At 42.7% G+C, this 15,197-nt stretch overlaps 1 protein-coding gene and 1 non-coding gene across 3 annotated transcripts in view; both read left to right on the plus strand.

Moving 5' to 3' along the window:
- Positions 1 to 686: 686 nt before the first annotated feature.
- The window catches only part of GLRX3 (glutaredoxin 3), a 52,866-nt gene continuing 38,355 nt past the window's right edge, over positions 687 to 15,197 (plus strand). For both annotated transcript variants that reach the window (XM_077126423.1, XM_077126422.1), the window contains exon 1: positions 687 to 794. In XM_077126423.1, coding sequence (XP_076982538.1) covers positions 700 to 794 — 95 coding nt within the window. In that variant the 5' untranslated portion in view covers positions 687 to 699. The remainder of the gene's footprint in view (positions 795 to 15,197) is intronic.
- On the plus strand, positions 14,816 to 14,922 carry LOC143654715 (U6 spliceosomal RNA). The gene has a single exon (XR_013161907.1). It is a non-coding gene; the product is annotated as a U6 spliceosomal RNA (small nuclear RNA).

Below are 15,197 nucleotides of genomic sequence, written 5' to 3' on the forward strand. Positions count from 1 at the left end.
AGGTGCTAAGGGGGTCCTGGAAGCTAGGTTGGTGGAGTCCCAGGTCCTGCTGCTCTCTGGTCACAGTCCCTTTGGGTCCAGCTGGGAGTGTGTGTGTGTGTGTGTGAGGGGGGTGGAACGCGGTCTCCACGTAGGGTTCGTGGGAGGCGTCCTTTAGGTGAGGTTTGGAGACTGGGCAGCATTGTGTTCTCAGCCTTCCCAGTTCATGCCAATCTTTACGCTAAACTTTAAAGATTTCAGCTTGTAAGTGCACAGCCTGACTTCACGCACCTGCACACACAAATCCTTCCTCTGCCCTCGGGCCTGGTTTTCAAAGCTCGGAACCTGAAGCTGTAGGAGCTGCCAGCAGGAGGCTGGTGGGGTGAGGTCTTAAGCAGGTGGGACTCTCCAATCAATTAAGATTCCTGAGTCAGGACTCCCAGAGATCAGGAGTCAGGATCCCCGGGAGTCAGGACCTTCCCAGGGGTCAGGATCCCCGACAGTCTCGAGCACAGCGCGCGGATCTCGGCCGCTGGAACCCGGCTGGCTCTGGCTGTGCGCTGCAGGCCCGGCGGATCAGGTTTCGCAATAGCCCAGCCCCGCTGTGGGGGCGTGGCCGGGGAGGCGGAGCTTTGCCGGCGCGCGGCCGCCCCGCCCCGCCCCCGGCCCCGCCCCCATCGACCCGCCCGCGCTCGGTTGCTCCAGTCTGGCGGCGGCAGCATGGCGGCGGGGGCGGCCGAGGCGGCGGCGGCGGCGGCTGTGGTGGAGGTCGGTTCAGCCGGGCAGTTTGAGGAGCTGCTGCGCCTCAAAGCCAAGTAAGCGGGCCGCGAGAGGCAGGAGCTGGGCGCGGGCCGCGGGTACGGGCCGCGGGGCCGGCGGGCCTTGGGCACTGAGGGAGGAGAGCGGCCATGCCGGCGCCTTCACGCCCCGCTCGCCCGGGCGTCGGTCGGTTCCGCCCGGCCCCGCGGGCTCCCCGGGCTCCCCGGGCTCCCCGGGCTGTCCAGAGCTGCCAGGCCCGAGGCTTGGGCGTGCCCCGCTCTGGAGGGTGCGGCGGGGCCGAGAGGGTCGACCCCCGGCCCGGCCGGGCCCCCAGCGCGCTGGCCTGGCCGCCCCCGCCGGGCGCGGTGACTCAGCTTTCCCGAGGCGCTCGCTGCGGGCGGGGCCGGGGGCTGCGCGGAGACCCGGGCCCGGGGCGCGGCCGCCGCGCGAGGGACCCACCGGCGGGCTCGGCTCCTTTGTGCGCCGCCCGCCGGGTCCTGCCAACTCAAGTCTTTCTCTTTGGCACCGCGTTATAGTAGGGCTTGGCTTCCTTAGGGTGTTTAGCCTTTCTTTTAGAATTAGTGTTTAAAGTTTGTCACAGGCAGGCAGCGCTAGCATTTCCAAATTCGTCGTTGCCATAGACGGGGAATTCGTGTTTCAGGAGCTGCTTTTGTCAGTCGGTTCCGGGTTGGCGCACACGTGCTTCTTGCCCTTGAGAGTCCACAAAAGGAGATCCATCGGGATGCACAGAAAACGTTTTTCTGGAGTTAGACACTGAACCGTATGAGTGCTCACAGGTAAATGCTGACAGGTGTGCCCATGGGCGACCGTGGTAATGCACATCACACTGTAGTGTCCTCAAGGACAGCCTTCAGCTGTAAAGGTTAAGATGGGAACTTAGGTGGTCAGATCGCCTGTGGCATCCTCAGTTCAGCCCCCTTCATGGCTGGGTGACCCTAGGGTGGGCTTCACTTAAGCCTCAGTTTCCTCAACGGGAAAGTGGTTGAGAATTGTACCTCCCTCGTGGAGCTGTTGCCAGGATCAAATGAGATCAAGTAAAATGCTTAGTACTTGGCTTGGCATGCAGGAAGCACTCAATGAGTGAGTGGGAAGCCTGTTGTTTTTCAGTAGAGAGTAGCGTGCGTGCGTGGAATTCACTGGTGGTAAATGCTTTTTGACCTTAATACAGTAAAATTTTGCTGGCTGAGTTTGAGTCAGAGGCAAGTTGTATTTTGTGCTTTTATAATGGAGACTGCGATGAGATAGGGGAGTTGCCTTTGTTGAAAATGGGGAGGGGTGAAAGTTGCTCTGTTCTGGTTGACCACCCTTTACGGACAGGATGAAGTTCAAGACAGCTCTTTGGGCGTCTCAGGCTTACATTAGAAATTGTCAAACAGAAGGAAATGATGAAACCTGGATTCTAATTCAGCCAATACTTTTCTGCATACACACACACACACACACACACACACACACACACACACACACAATCTTAAGGCAGCAAATTATGGAGGACATGAGTGATGGCCTTTAGAAATGAACAGGGCTTGTGTGGACCTGCCTTTAATAAACATTTTGGACTTAACCATCATCTGAAATAAACTGTTTTGTTTGTTGTGTGCTTCACGTTTTTGTTTTTATGCTTCATATTTTAAAGTCTTTAAAATATACACGGGTAAAAGTTTACATGTAAAAACCAGTTAGATGTATTCTTGCTGCTTGTCTATACTTGAAATAACTGAAAGGACTATACTGCTTCCCATAGAGATTAGTTTAAATGAGTACCTGGGCAACTTGGCATAGGAGGGAGGAACAAATATCTGCTGTTTTTGTGAAAATGAAAGCATTTACAAATATTAAAGAGTACTTGTGGTAATGCAATCACTTAAAAAGCTTTAAAAAGCATACCTTCTCAATTTCAAATTTGGTATGAATTGACATTTTTTCTTTGCTTAAGTCATCTCAGCAGATGTTTATAATTTATGAAAACTCCAGCAGGTCTGTAGGATATTTATGTCCATTTGCTGAATAATTAATCAGAGCACCTGTAATCATAAAGAAATAACTATTGAGCAGTAGCTATTTTACTGATGAAGACTTGACATTATTAGCCAGGATTTGAACCTGGTCAGTCTTTCTCTGAATGTTTTCCTCAAACATTGCACTATGTATATTGAGTTATCAGTGAAGATGGAGAGAACACAGTTACAGATATCCTAAAGAGGACAACCCCATTTCAGGTTTATGTCCTTAAAATATTGGGCATTATGTACTTAATTGGAAAATGGAAATTTTAAGCATCTAAACATGAGAAAATCATAGATAGTTTAATGTGACAGTAGGCATTTCCATAGTGCTTTAATATTTTCAGAGTGCTTTTATATTTTTGTTTGATCTTCCCAGCAACCCAGGATATTAGGTATTCCTGTTTTACAGATGTAGAAGTTAAGAGAAGTTCAGTTACTGTTCGGTTACCTTAGTAGTGAAGCAACAGAAATTTGAATTCAAGTTGTATGTACTTTTTTCTTTTCCTTTTTTACATAGAATTAAATGCTATAAAGTATGGCAACCTACTTTAATTTTTAAAAATGTGATATGTGAGCATTTTCCCATGTCATTAAAAATTCTTTGATAACACAGTTTTTCTGTTGTATAGTATAACATACATAGAAAGCAAAGAAAAAAAAAGCAGTCGTTTTCAAAGCACTCTTCAACAAGTGGTTACAGGACAGATCCCAGAGTTTGTCATGGGCTACCATACGATCCTCTCAGATTTTTCCTTCTAGCTGCTCCAGAATATAGGAGGCTAGGGGGCTTAAATACTTTTTTCATCATCACAATCGACTTTTTTTTCCTTCTTTTTTTATGAAAAATAACATATATACAAAAAAGCTATAAATTTCAAAGCACAGCACCACAATTAGTTGTGGAACATATTTCAGACTTTGACATGGGTTATAATTTCACAATTTTAAGTTTTTAATTCTAGCTGCTCTAAAATATTGGAGACTAAAAGAGATGTCAATTTAATGATTCAGCATTCATATTCATTTGTTGAGTCCTGTCTTCTGTGTGTAATTCCACCGTCATCTTTGATCTTTCCATACCTCTTTTTTGGGGTTGTTTGGGCTATGGCAATTCAAATTTTTGATATTGGAAGGGTTTGTCACCAATATGGGGTAGGAAGATGAAACTATCTGATGTTCTAGAGAGGCTGGGCTAGGTTTCAGGACTTAAGGGACCCATCTGGAGGTTGTAGGTTTCTGGGAAGTTACTCTAGTGCCTGGAACACTTGTGGAATCCTATATATTGCCTTAGGTGCTCTTTAGGATTGGCTGGAATGGTCCTGGTTGGGGGTTGGCAGGTTATGATAGGTAGCAAGGTCTACCTGAAGCTTGCATAAGAGCAACCTCCAGAGTAGGCTCTGGACTCTATTTGAACTCTCTTGCCACTGATACTTTATTAATTACATTTCTTTTCCTCCTTTTGGTCAGGATGTAATTGTTGATCCCATGGTGTCAGGTCTGGATTCATCCCTGGAAGTAATCTCCCATGTCGCCAGGGAGACTTTCACCTCTGGATGTCATGTCCCACATAGCGGGGAGGGCAGTGATTTCTCTTGTAGAGTTGGGCTTAGAGAGACTGAGACCACATGTGAGCAACAGTAGAGATTCTCCAGAAATACCTCTTAGGCATACCTATAGGTAGTCTAAGGTTCTCTGCTACCTACATAAACTTCACAAGAGTAAGCCTTATGATCGAGGGCATGGCCAATTGATTTGGGTATCCCTAAAGTTTGACACAGTTTCAGGGGATTCCCTTATGGTAAAGTTTAATAGTTCCATAGTTTTTCTCCCCTCCCTCAGGGGACTTTGCCAATATTTTTGATTATCTGCTTAATATACTCTAGGATGTTTCCAGGTGTATTAGTGAGGATTCTCTAGAGAAACAAAATCAACAGGAAATATTCATAAATATAAAATTTATAAAAGTGTCTCACGTAACTGTGGGAACATAGAGCCCAAAATCTTTAGGGCAGACTGTGAAGGTGACAATTCTGATGGAGGGTCTGGACGAACTCCGCAGGAGAGGCTCATAGGCTGAAGCAGGAAGAGAACCTGTCTCTTCTGAATACTCCTTAAAAGGCTTCCAGTGATTAGATTAAGCATCACTCATTGTAGAAGACATGCCCCTTGGCTGATTACAAATGGAACACAGCTGTGGATGCAGCCAACGTATCAAGATTTAATTCTATGAAATGGCCTCATCGCAACAGACAGGCCAGCACTTGCCCAACCAGACAAACAGGTACCACCACTTGACCAAGTTGACACATGAACCTGACCATGACACCAGGCATTACAATAATCTATACAGGATTAAAGGACCTTTTTCTTATTCTGTGCTTCTTGTGTTTCAGTTGTTCAAATGAGCTGTATAGCTAGGTTGAATTAGATTATGCATTACAGAAAATTTTAGTTCCAGATCAGCTAAATCTTTCTTCCAAACGTCTCAAAGAGTATGTGTAAGGTTCTAAAATATAGACACTGTCTTCCTTATCCTTATGTTCTGAATTCTTTAACTCCAACCTTTTGACTTCGTTCTTATCTCTAAATATCAGGTTATATATATAAAACAACCTCTCAAAATCCAGAAATAAATAATCACCACTCTGGGCTTAATGTGTCTGCTCTAAAAGCTTACAGTCTAGGCCCCTGTTTTCTTATAAGCATTTTCTAAATGTTAACACAGCATACCATGTTGTTTTTTTTGTTTCTGGATTATTTTGTCTCACCAGATGTCCCACACGTTCATTCATTATTGCATGCCTCATGACATTGTTCCTTTTTGTTGCAGCACAACCTTCCTTCATAAGTATACGCCATCGTTCAGCAATCTACTTCTCCATCAGTGCATCCTTCAGCCACCTGCATTCATCACGCATCATGTAGAGGGCCCAAAGTGCACAGTCCATCAACATTCTCAATTTTAGGTAATTTCATTGTTCCCAAGAGGCAGAAAACCAATAAACACATCCTCACCAAATAAGAAATCTAAACCTCCTCTTAACTCTTGTCCCTCACCCCATTATTTACCTCTGCTGTTGCTGTGGTAGTGCTGATGGTTTCCTTTTGAACATAGCTCATAGCATGCAATAGCAGTTTTCCCCCTGTACCCTGGACTTAAACACTCTTTACACAAGAATCATATCTTTGAAGTAGTTCTTAAGAGAACTCATTCGTATTTCTAGTGTGAGTCAGTGGGACACATAGGTCTGTACAGCCCCTTTCAATCTTGTTCATCTTCAATATGGTAATATTACTTCTAGACCCACTAGAGAATCACCTTCACTCCTATCTATTCCCTTACATAGGCGTTCTACCTCATTAGCTAACGTTCACCCATCTCTAGCTTCTATGTATCTCGAAGTTCCCTATATTCTGTATTATAAACCTCTGATTATACCTTTATGCTGGCCATAAAAGTGGAATCATACAGTATCTATCCTTTTGTGTCTGGCTGATTTCACTCAACATTATGTCCTCAAGGCTCATCCGTTTTGTCATGTGCTTCAGGACGTCATTTTGTCTTACTGCTGCATAATATTCCATCATATGTATATACCACATTTTGTTGATCCACTCGTCTGTTGATAGGCATTTGGTTTGTTTTGATCTTTTGGCGATTGTGAATAATGCTGCTGTGAATATCGGTGTGCAAATGTTTGTGTCATTGCTTTCAGCTCTTCTGGTATATACCAAGAAGTGCTATTGCTAGGTCATAGTTGATATTTAGTTTCCTAAGGAACTGCCAAACAGTCTTCCATAGTGGCTGCACCATTATACATTCCCACCCTCAATGCCTAAGTGTCCCAGCTTTTCCACATCCTGGCCAACATTTATAGTTTCCTGATTGTTTAATAGCAGCCATTCTTATAGGTGTGAAATGGTATCTCATTGTAGTCTTGATCTGCATTTCCCTTATAGCCAATGACAATGAGCATCTCTTCATGTGCTTTTGAGCCATTTGTATTTGCTCTTCAGAAAAATGCGTATCATATCTTCAGCCCATTTTATAATTGGGTTGTTTGTTCTTTTGTTGTTGAGTTGTATGATTTCTTAGCATATACAGGAAATCAAACCTTTGTCTGATACGTGATTTCCAAATATTTTCTTCCATTGAGTTGGCTGCCTCTTCACTTTTTTGACAGTCTTTTGAAGTGTGGAAGCAGTTGATTTTGAGGAGTTCCCATTTATCTATTTTTACGTTTGTTGCTTGTGCTTTGGGTGTAAAGTTTAGGAAGCTACTTCCTATTACTAGGTCTTGACGATGTTTCCCTGCATTTTCTTCTAGAAGCTTTATGGTGCTAGTTCTTATATTTAGATGTTTGATCCACTTTGAGTTAATTTTTGTGTAGGGTGTAAGATAGGAGTCCTCTTTCATTCTCTTGGCTACTGATAACCAGTTCTTCCATGCCCAATTCTTCTTTTTTTTTTTACATGAGCAGGCACCGGGAATTAAACCCGGGTCTCTGGCATGGGAATGCCCAATTTTTGAAAAGACTGCACTCTCAGTTTCATTCCATTGGTCAGTGTTTCTGTCTTTGTGCCAGTACCATGCTGTTTTGACCACTGTGGCTCTATGATAGATTTTAATGTCAGGGAGTGTTAATCCTCCCATTTCATTCTTCTTTTTTAAGGTGCTTTTAGCTATTTGGGCTCTCTTTCCCTTCCAGATGAAATTGGTAGTTAGCTTTTCCAAGTCTTCAAAGTAGGTTGTTGAACTTTTGATTGGTACTGTGTTAAATCTGTAGATCAATTTGGGGAGAATAGACATTAAACTATATTTAGCCTTCCTGTCCATGAGCAGGGCATGTCTTTCCACCTATTTAAACCTCCTTTGATTTCTTTTAACAGTGTTATGTAGTTTTCTATGTACAAATCCTTTATTTTCCTAGTTAAGTTCATTCCTAAGTATTTGATTTGTTTAGTTTCTTTTTTGAATGGAATTTTTTCCTTAACTGACTCCTCAGCTAGGTCATTGCTTATGTGTAGAAATGTTACTGGTTTTCCCACATTAATTTTATATCCCACAACCTTGCTGAATAAGTAACTTTGCTGTAGATTTCTCAGGATCTTCCAAGTATCGTATCATATCATCTGCAAACAATGAGAGTTTTACTTCTTCCTTTCTAATGTGGATGCCTTTTGTTTCTTTGTCCTGCCCAATTGCTCTAGCTAGAACTTCTAGCACAATGTTGAATGCAAGTGGTGACAGTGGGCATCCTTATCTTGTACCTGATCTTAGGGGGAAGGCTTTCAGTCTCTCTCCATGGAGTATGATGCTGGCTGTTGGTTTTGTATATATTCCCTTTATCATATTGAGGTAGTTACCTTTGATTCCTGTCTTTTGGAGTGTTTTTATCAGAAAAGGATGCTGAATTTTGTTGAATGCTTTCTCAGATGATCATGTGATTTTTCCCTTTCGATTTGTTAATGTGCTGCATTACATTAATTGATTTTCTTGTGTTGAACCATCCTTGCATTCCTGGTATAAACCCCATGCGGACATGGTATATAATTCTTTTAATGTTCTGTTGGATTTGATTTGCTAATATTTTATTGAGAATTTTTGCATCTGTGTTCATTAGGGAGATTGGCCTGTAGTTTTCCTTTCTTATAGCATCTTTACCTGGTTTTGGTATTAGAATGATATTAGCTTCATAAAGTGAGTTAGGTAGAGTTCCTTTTTCCTCAATGTTTTGGAAAAGTTTGAGCAGGATTGGTGTTAGTTCTGTCTGGAATGTTTGATAAAATTCTGTAAAGCCATCTGGCCCTGGGCTTTTCTCTGTAGGAAGATTTTTGATGCCTGATTGAATCTCTTTACCTGTGATTGGCTTGTTGAGGTCTTCTATTTCTTCCTGAGTCAGTGTGACTTGTTTGTGTGTTTCTAGGAATTTGTCCATTTCATCTAAGTTGTCTAGTGTGTTGGTGTTCAGTTGTTCATAGTATCCTCTTATGATTTCTCTTATTTCTTCAAGGTCTGTGGTAGTGCACCCTTCTCATTTCTGATTTTGTTTATTTGCATCCCTTCTCTTTTTTCTTTGTCAGTCTTGCTAGCGGCCCATGAATTTTATTGATTTTCTCAAAGAACCAAGTTTTGATTTTATTGATTCTTTCTATTGTTCTTTTATTCTCCCATTCATTTATCTCTGCTTTAATCTTTGTTATTTCTCCTCTCCTATTTGCTTTGGAGTTAGTTTGCTGTTCTTAAGTTCCTCCAGTTTTGCTGTTAAATCCTCGATTTTTGCTCTTTCTTGTTTTTTAATATAGGCATTTAAGGCAATAAATTTCCCTCTCAGCACAGCCTTTGCTGCATCCCATAAGTTCTGAGAAGTTGTATTTTCATTTTCATTCATCTCCAGATAGCTACTGATTTTTCTAGCAATTTTTTCTTTGACCCATTGGTTGTTTAAGAGTGTGTTATTTAATCTCCATGTATTTGTGAATGTTCTCGTTCTTTGGTGGTTATTGAGATCCAGCTTCATCCCATTGTGATCAGAGAAAGTGCTTTGAATAATTTCAGTATTTTAAAATTTATAAAGACCTGTTTTCTGCCCCAGCATATGATCTATCCTGGAGAATATACCATGAGCACTAGAGAAGAATGTATAACCTTGTGCTTTGGGGTGCAATGACCTATATATATTTATCTGTTAGGTCTAATTCATTCATCAAGTTATTTAACTTCTCTGTTTCCTTGTTGATTTTCTGTCTGGTTGTTCTGTCTATAGAGGAGAGTGGTGTACTGAAGTCTCCTATTATTACTGTTGAAACATCTATCACTTCCTTCAGTTTTGCCAGTGTCTGTCTCATGTACTTTGGAGCTCCTTGATTGGGAGCATAAACATTTATGATTGCTAAATCTTCTTGGTGAATTGACCCTTTAATTAGTATATAGTGTCCTCTTTTGTCTCTTATGTTGTCTTTACATTTAAAGTCTATTTTGTCTGATTTTAGTGTACCTACTCGTGCTTTCTCTTGGTTACAACTAGCATGGAAAATCTTTTTCCATCCTTTCACTTTCAATCTATTTGTATCCTTATGTCTAAGATAAGTCTCTTGTAAGCAGCGTATAGGTGGATTATGTTTCTTAATTGATTCTGCCAATCAGTATCTTTTAACTGGTAAATTTAGTTCATTAATATTTAAAGTTATTACTGAAAAGGCGTTTCTTGATTCCACTATCTTAACTTTTTAATTTTGTTTGTCAGATCTGTATATTCTTTTTCCTCTTTTTTTTTGTGTATTTAAATTACCCTTAGTGGTACTCTTCAATTCTCTGCCTTTCTCCAGACCTCCCTCTTCTGTCTTTTTTTTTTTTCAGCTGGAAGAACTCCTTTTAGTATTTCTTATCGGGCCAGTCTCCTGTTGACAAATTCTTTCAGAACTTGTTTGTCTGTGAAAGCTTTAATCTCTCTCTCAATTTTGAAGGACAGTTTGGCTGGGTGCAGAATTCTTGGCTGGAAGTCTTTCTCTTTCAGTATCTTGGGTGTATCATACCACTGCCTTCTTACCTGCAGGGTACTAGTTGAGTAGTCTGAACTCAGTCTTATTTGATTTCCCTTATATGTAGTAGATTGTTTTTCTCTTGCCACTTTCAGGATTTTCTGCTTCTTTTCAGCATTTGACAGACTGATTAATATGTGCCTTGGGGAAGGCCTATTTGGATTTATTCTGTTTGGAGTTCTTTGGGCTTCTTTTGCTTGTGTATTTTTGTCCTTTAGGAGGGTTGGGCAGTTTTCCTCCATTATATCCTTAACTACTTTTCCTAGCCCTTTACTCCTTTCTTATCCTTCTGGGACACCAAAGATTATTATATTTGCGCGCTTTGTTTTGTCTATCATCTCCCTGAGTTCCCATTCAGTTTTTTCCATTTGCTGTTTTGAGTCTTTGAAGTCAGTTATCCTGTCCTCTATATCACTTCTTCTTTCTTTTGTCTCTTCAAATCTGGTGTTGTATGCTTCTACTATGTTTTTTATTTGGTCAACAGAGTCTTTAATCTCTGTGATTTCTGCTATTTTTCTGTTCTTTCAAATTCCTCTTAGTGCTCTTCTACTGTCTTCTTTATCTCCTTTATGTCATTTGCTATCCCACTTATTTTATTAAGTAGAATTGTATAAACATCTTTGATTAGTTGTTCCAATATCTGTGTCTCCTCTGGTGTTTTAATTTGGTCATTAGGGTGGGCTATATCTTTCTGCATTGTGAGATGCTTAGAGATCTTCTGCTGTCTTTACCGCAAGAAAATATCTTGATTGATTTACTTGTGATCTGATTTCTTTCAGTAGTCTAAGGCCTTGTGTTGGTGGGGTGGTTGTACCATAGGGAGCACGGCACGGAGTGGAGCACTGAGTATGGTGATTATTTCAGGGCAGGTATGGATATGTTATGCTGATGCTTATGAACCTGGGTTCCCAGCGGCCAGGGAGAATGTAGCTGTGTGGTGCACCGGTCTGGGGGGCATAACCCTGGTGTGCACTGGTCTAAGGCACGGGTCCCTTTCTGCGTATGTATAGAGCTGTGGTAGCAGTTCAGCATTATGCCTTTGGGGGCAGGTGTGACCTGGCTGTATAGGCGGATACTTTCTCACAGCTGGTAAGTGAGGCTGAGAGCTGTGGGAATGCGCAGTTCTAGGACTGTTGTAAAGTGCAGTTCCCAGAGCTGAAGGACATGATTGGGGACCCGTGCACATGCATGGGCCTTGGAGTGCCCTAAATGGATGCCCTGAGCTCAGGGAGGGGGGGTGAGGCTGTGCGACACTATGGGTGGGGGCAGGGGTAGCCTGGGTGTGGAGGTCAGTGCCCACAGCCTTTATGTGCTGGGAACAGCCTGCAGGGAACAGAGGGGGAGGTAGTGCTCAGTGTGGTGCAGGAGAGGTGGGTTGGGCTGCACTTGGGGTGGGGGTGGGGGGCAGGTACGTGCACTGGGGTCTGGTGGGGTAGGGGCGTCTGGAGTGTGGGGAACGGGAACAGGTGACAGGGTTCGTGTGCGTGGCGTGTGGGATGAGTCGCTGGTCATGGGCCTGTGCTGGCGAGAGTAGCGTGCTTAAGGAACAGGGTCTGGCTGACTTCCTAGTCCTGGGCTCCCGTCTGTGCGCTTCTGTGGCTCTGTGCCTCCCCACCGGGCTCCACCTTTCTGCCTCTCAGCTCCTCGGCCTCTGCAACCAGGTGCCGCATGTGGTGCAGAAGCTCCCCCAGGTCAGCTGCACTCCCGAATGGCAGCCTCAGTCGCCTCCTGTCCCTTCTCTGACTTCCGTGGAGCAGGGCTGAGCTCAGGCTGTTGTAGTCAGCCATCTTCCCAAAGTCTGATAACACAATTTTAATAGTTGTTTAATATTTTGTTATATGACCACTAAAAATATGGTAGATTTTCCCAGTTATTTGCTTTGTGAAAAAAAAAAAAGGAAAAATAACCGAATAGATTTGTCTGTTTACTTCCTCAGAATCATCTACGTGTGTAAGAAATTTCTGGAGAAGTCCCAGTTTAATTCCCACTAGCAGGATATGGAAGTGCTTCTTATCTTATACTTTTTACCAATGAATATTATAATTAAAAAAATCCTTTGTCAACTTGATGAAAATGGTATCCCAGCTTTTTTTTTTTTAATTGAGTTTTAACTTATGTAGGATAAAATACACAGAACTTGTTTGCTGTGATCATTTTTGGTAATTGTATGCACAGTGGGTAACCACCATTTCAAAACATGACTATAGAACCCCAGAAAGTTATTTGGGTCTCTCTCTAAAAATCTCCAACCACTGAACTGTCACTATAGGTTAGGTTAGTCTGTTCCTGGACTTTAGGTAAAATCATGCAGCTCCTGTTCTATCATGTCGGTGTTTTGGGGAGGTCTGTTTTCATGATTCATCCATGTTACCGCATGCATTTGAAGTTGCTTCCTTTTTATTGCCAAGTAATATTCTGTTGCATGAATATATACCAGTTTTTCCAGTTTGTGGATATGTGGGTTATTTCCAGTTTGGGGTTGTTAAGAATAAGGCTACTGTGAACATGCTTGCACAGATTTTTTTCGGAGATCCTGGGTTTCCCGCCGTGCCTTGGGCCCTGGAGCCTCCACAGGATCCTCTGCTTGTCTGGGAGTTGGGGCTTGAGTGGACAGAGGGTTAGGAGAGAGAGCTGTCAGGGACTGGGCCTGGATATGGTGTGGGTCACTTCTGCCTGAATTTCAGGACCCCAAACAACTGCAGGGAAGATTGGGAGATGCCCAGGAGGAAAAGGAGACTGGGTTTGATGAAGCATGCCACAGCCTTAGCCATAGACCCTGGGACCACCTCCTCGTACACTGAAGCTGCTACTTTCTGATGGATACAAATTATAACCCATTGGATTGGGGACCCCTACAGTGTGTGTTTTCTTCAGGTGGGCATACCTTCAGAGACTCCTCCTTTCCTTTTGTGTGGCCCTGGGTAGCTCTTCCTTCCTCAGTCCTGTCAATGCTTCCTGTCATGCCCCCTGTCCTTTGTTGTCCTTTGTCTGAGCAAATGATCTTGCCTTCTATATGAGAAACCCCGAGGGCTTCAAGTGGTATTTGCCTCAATGCTCTTTCTCCTTCCACCCTCCAGGCCTGCACATTTACATGCACACCACCCATTCTTCCTTTCCTGACTCAGGTTGTCCCTTTTCCACCATAGGGTAGTTTTTTTCTGCTCTGGATTTCCCCTCTCCTATCTCTCTGAGACCTTATACATCCTCACCTGCCTCTCATAGCATCACTGTCTTTCTTATTCCCACTGGCCCCTCACAAATAAATTAACAAATAAACATACTGAAGACATTTTTGTTAAAAAACCCCCATCCCGTTACCCATCTTTCCCTCTGGTGTGTACTCTTTGTTCAGAGCCAGATCTCTTAAAGAGTGGATTTCTGACAATCTCTACTTGCACATCTTCACTTCTGTTCTCCCTGTACTGCAATCTGATTTAGGTTTCTACCATCCCATTGAAATTGCTCTCATGAAGGTTACCTAATTGCCAAACCAAGTGGCTCCTTTTTTGGTCTGGTTATAGATTGACATTTCCTTCTGGATTTGGAAGGAAGTGCTTCCATGTAGTAGGCAAGATCATTTTCTCAGACAAAGGGCGATACAGAACAGGGGGCATGACAGGACTGGATGTCTTTCTCCTTCCTTTTGAGGCTTTTCTTTTGGCTTCTTTGGGGACCTTTTATAGCCTTCTTAAACCTCTTAGGCTGCCTTCTTGGGTTCACTACAGAGATTCTGTTTCCTCCAAGCCTAACTTAATGTTGATGAGCTCAGAGGTTCTGACTGGGATCTCTTTTTTATCGCCTTTTCATGGGTGAATCTTCTGGCACGTTGGTGTCAGCTCTGCCTGGTTCTTGATGAGTCCCAAATCTGTAGCTAAGCATAGACTTCTGAGCTGGAGACTGTCCTACTAAGAGCCCTCTAAACTTCTTTTCCTTTCATGCTGGCGTATTCTGGGTTACATATTTTGAGTGGACATCTTGAGCAGTCAGTTACCAAGCCATACAGACTCACTCGGGAGCCCGGCCTGGACTTGTGCCTCACCTGCTCCTGCCCCTTTTGCCTCTCATATCCAGCGCCCCCCAGCTCCTCCCTTCTCAACCCCTCCTGATGCTTCATTGTAGCCTCACAGCCCTCTTACCTTTCAGCTTTGTAGTTCCTTTCTTTGCTCATAGGTTAGTAGTCTTTGCTTCCTCCTTCATATAACATATATTTAGTTATTTTTTTTAACATGGATTCTAACTGGTTTTCAGATTTTTTAGGGAAGGGAGGAAGTTATGTTGGAGCTTAGAATTCTATAAAACAGATTTTTTAGGTGAAAATGAGGGTTGACCAAAACACATCTTAGCTAAGAAAATTGTGTATGAAAATAGAGATAGATATACACTGAGATTCCTAAGGATTTAGTTAACAATTTTTTAATCCACTGTTCTATCTGTTCATACTATTGATTTTTAGAAAATACTATGCTTTTGAAGCATAGTATTAAAAAAGTATAAAAGAATGGCTTTTGGTGCTTGCTTCGGCGGCACATATACTAAAATTGGAACGATACAGAGAAGATTAGCATGGCCCCTGCGCAAGGATGACATGCAAATTCGTGAAGCGTTCCGTATTTTTAACAGATGAGTGGCTAAACAAACTGTGGTATATACACACGATGGAATATTATGCAGCTTTAAGACAGAATAAACTTATGAAGCATGTAATAACATGGATGGACCTAGAGAACATTATGCTGAGTGAGTCTAGCCAAAAACTAAAGGACAAATACTGTATGGTCCCACTGATGTGAACCGACATTCGAGAATAAACTTGGAATATGTCATTGGTAACAGAGTCCAGCAGGAGTTAGAAACAGGGTAAGATAGTGGGTGATTGGAGCTGAAGGGGTA

The sequence above is a fragment of the Tamandua tetradactyla genome, chromosome 13 (assembly GCF_023851605.1).
Source record: "Tamandua tetradactyla isolate mTamTet1 chromosome 13, mTamTet1.pri, whole genome shotgun sequence".
Taxonomy (NCBI): domain Eukaryota; kingdom Metazoa; phylum Chordata; class Mammalia; order Pilosa; family Myrmecophagidae; genus Tamandua; species Tamandua tetradactyla.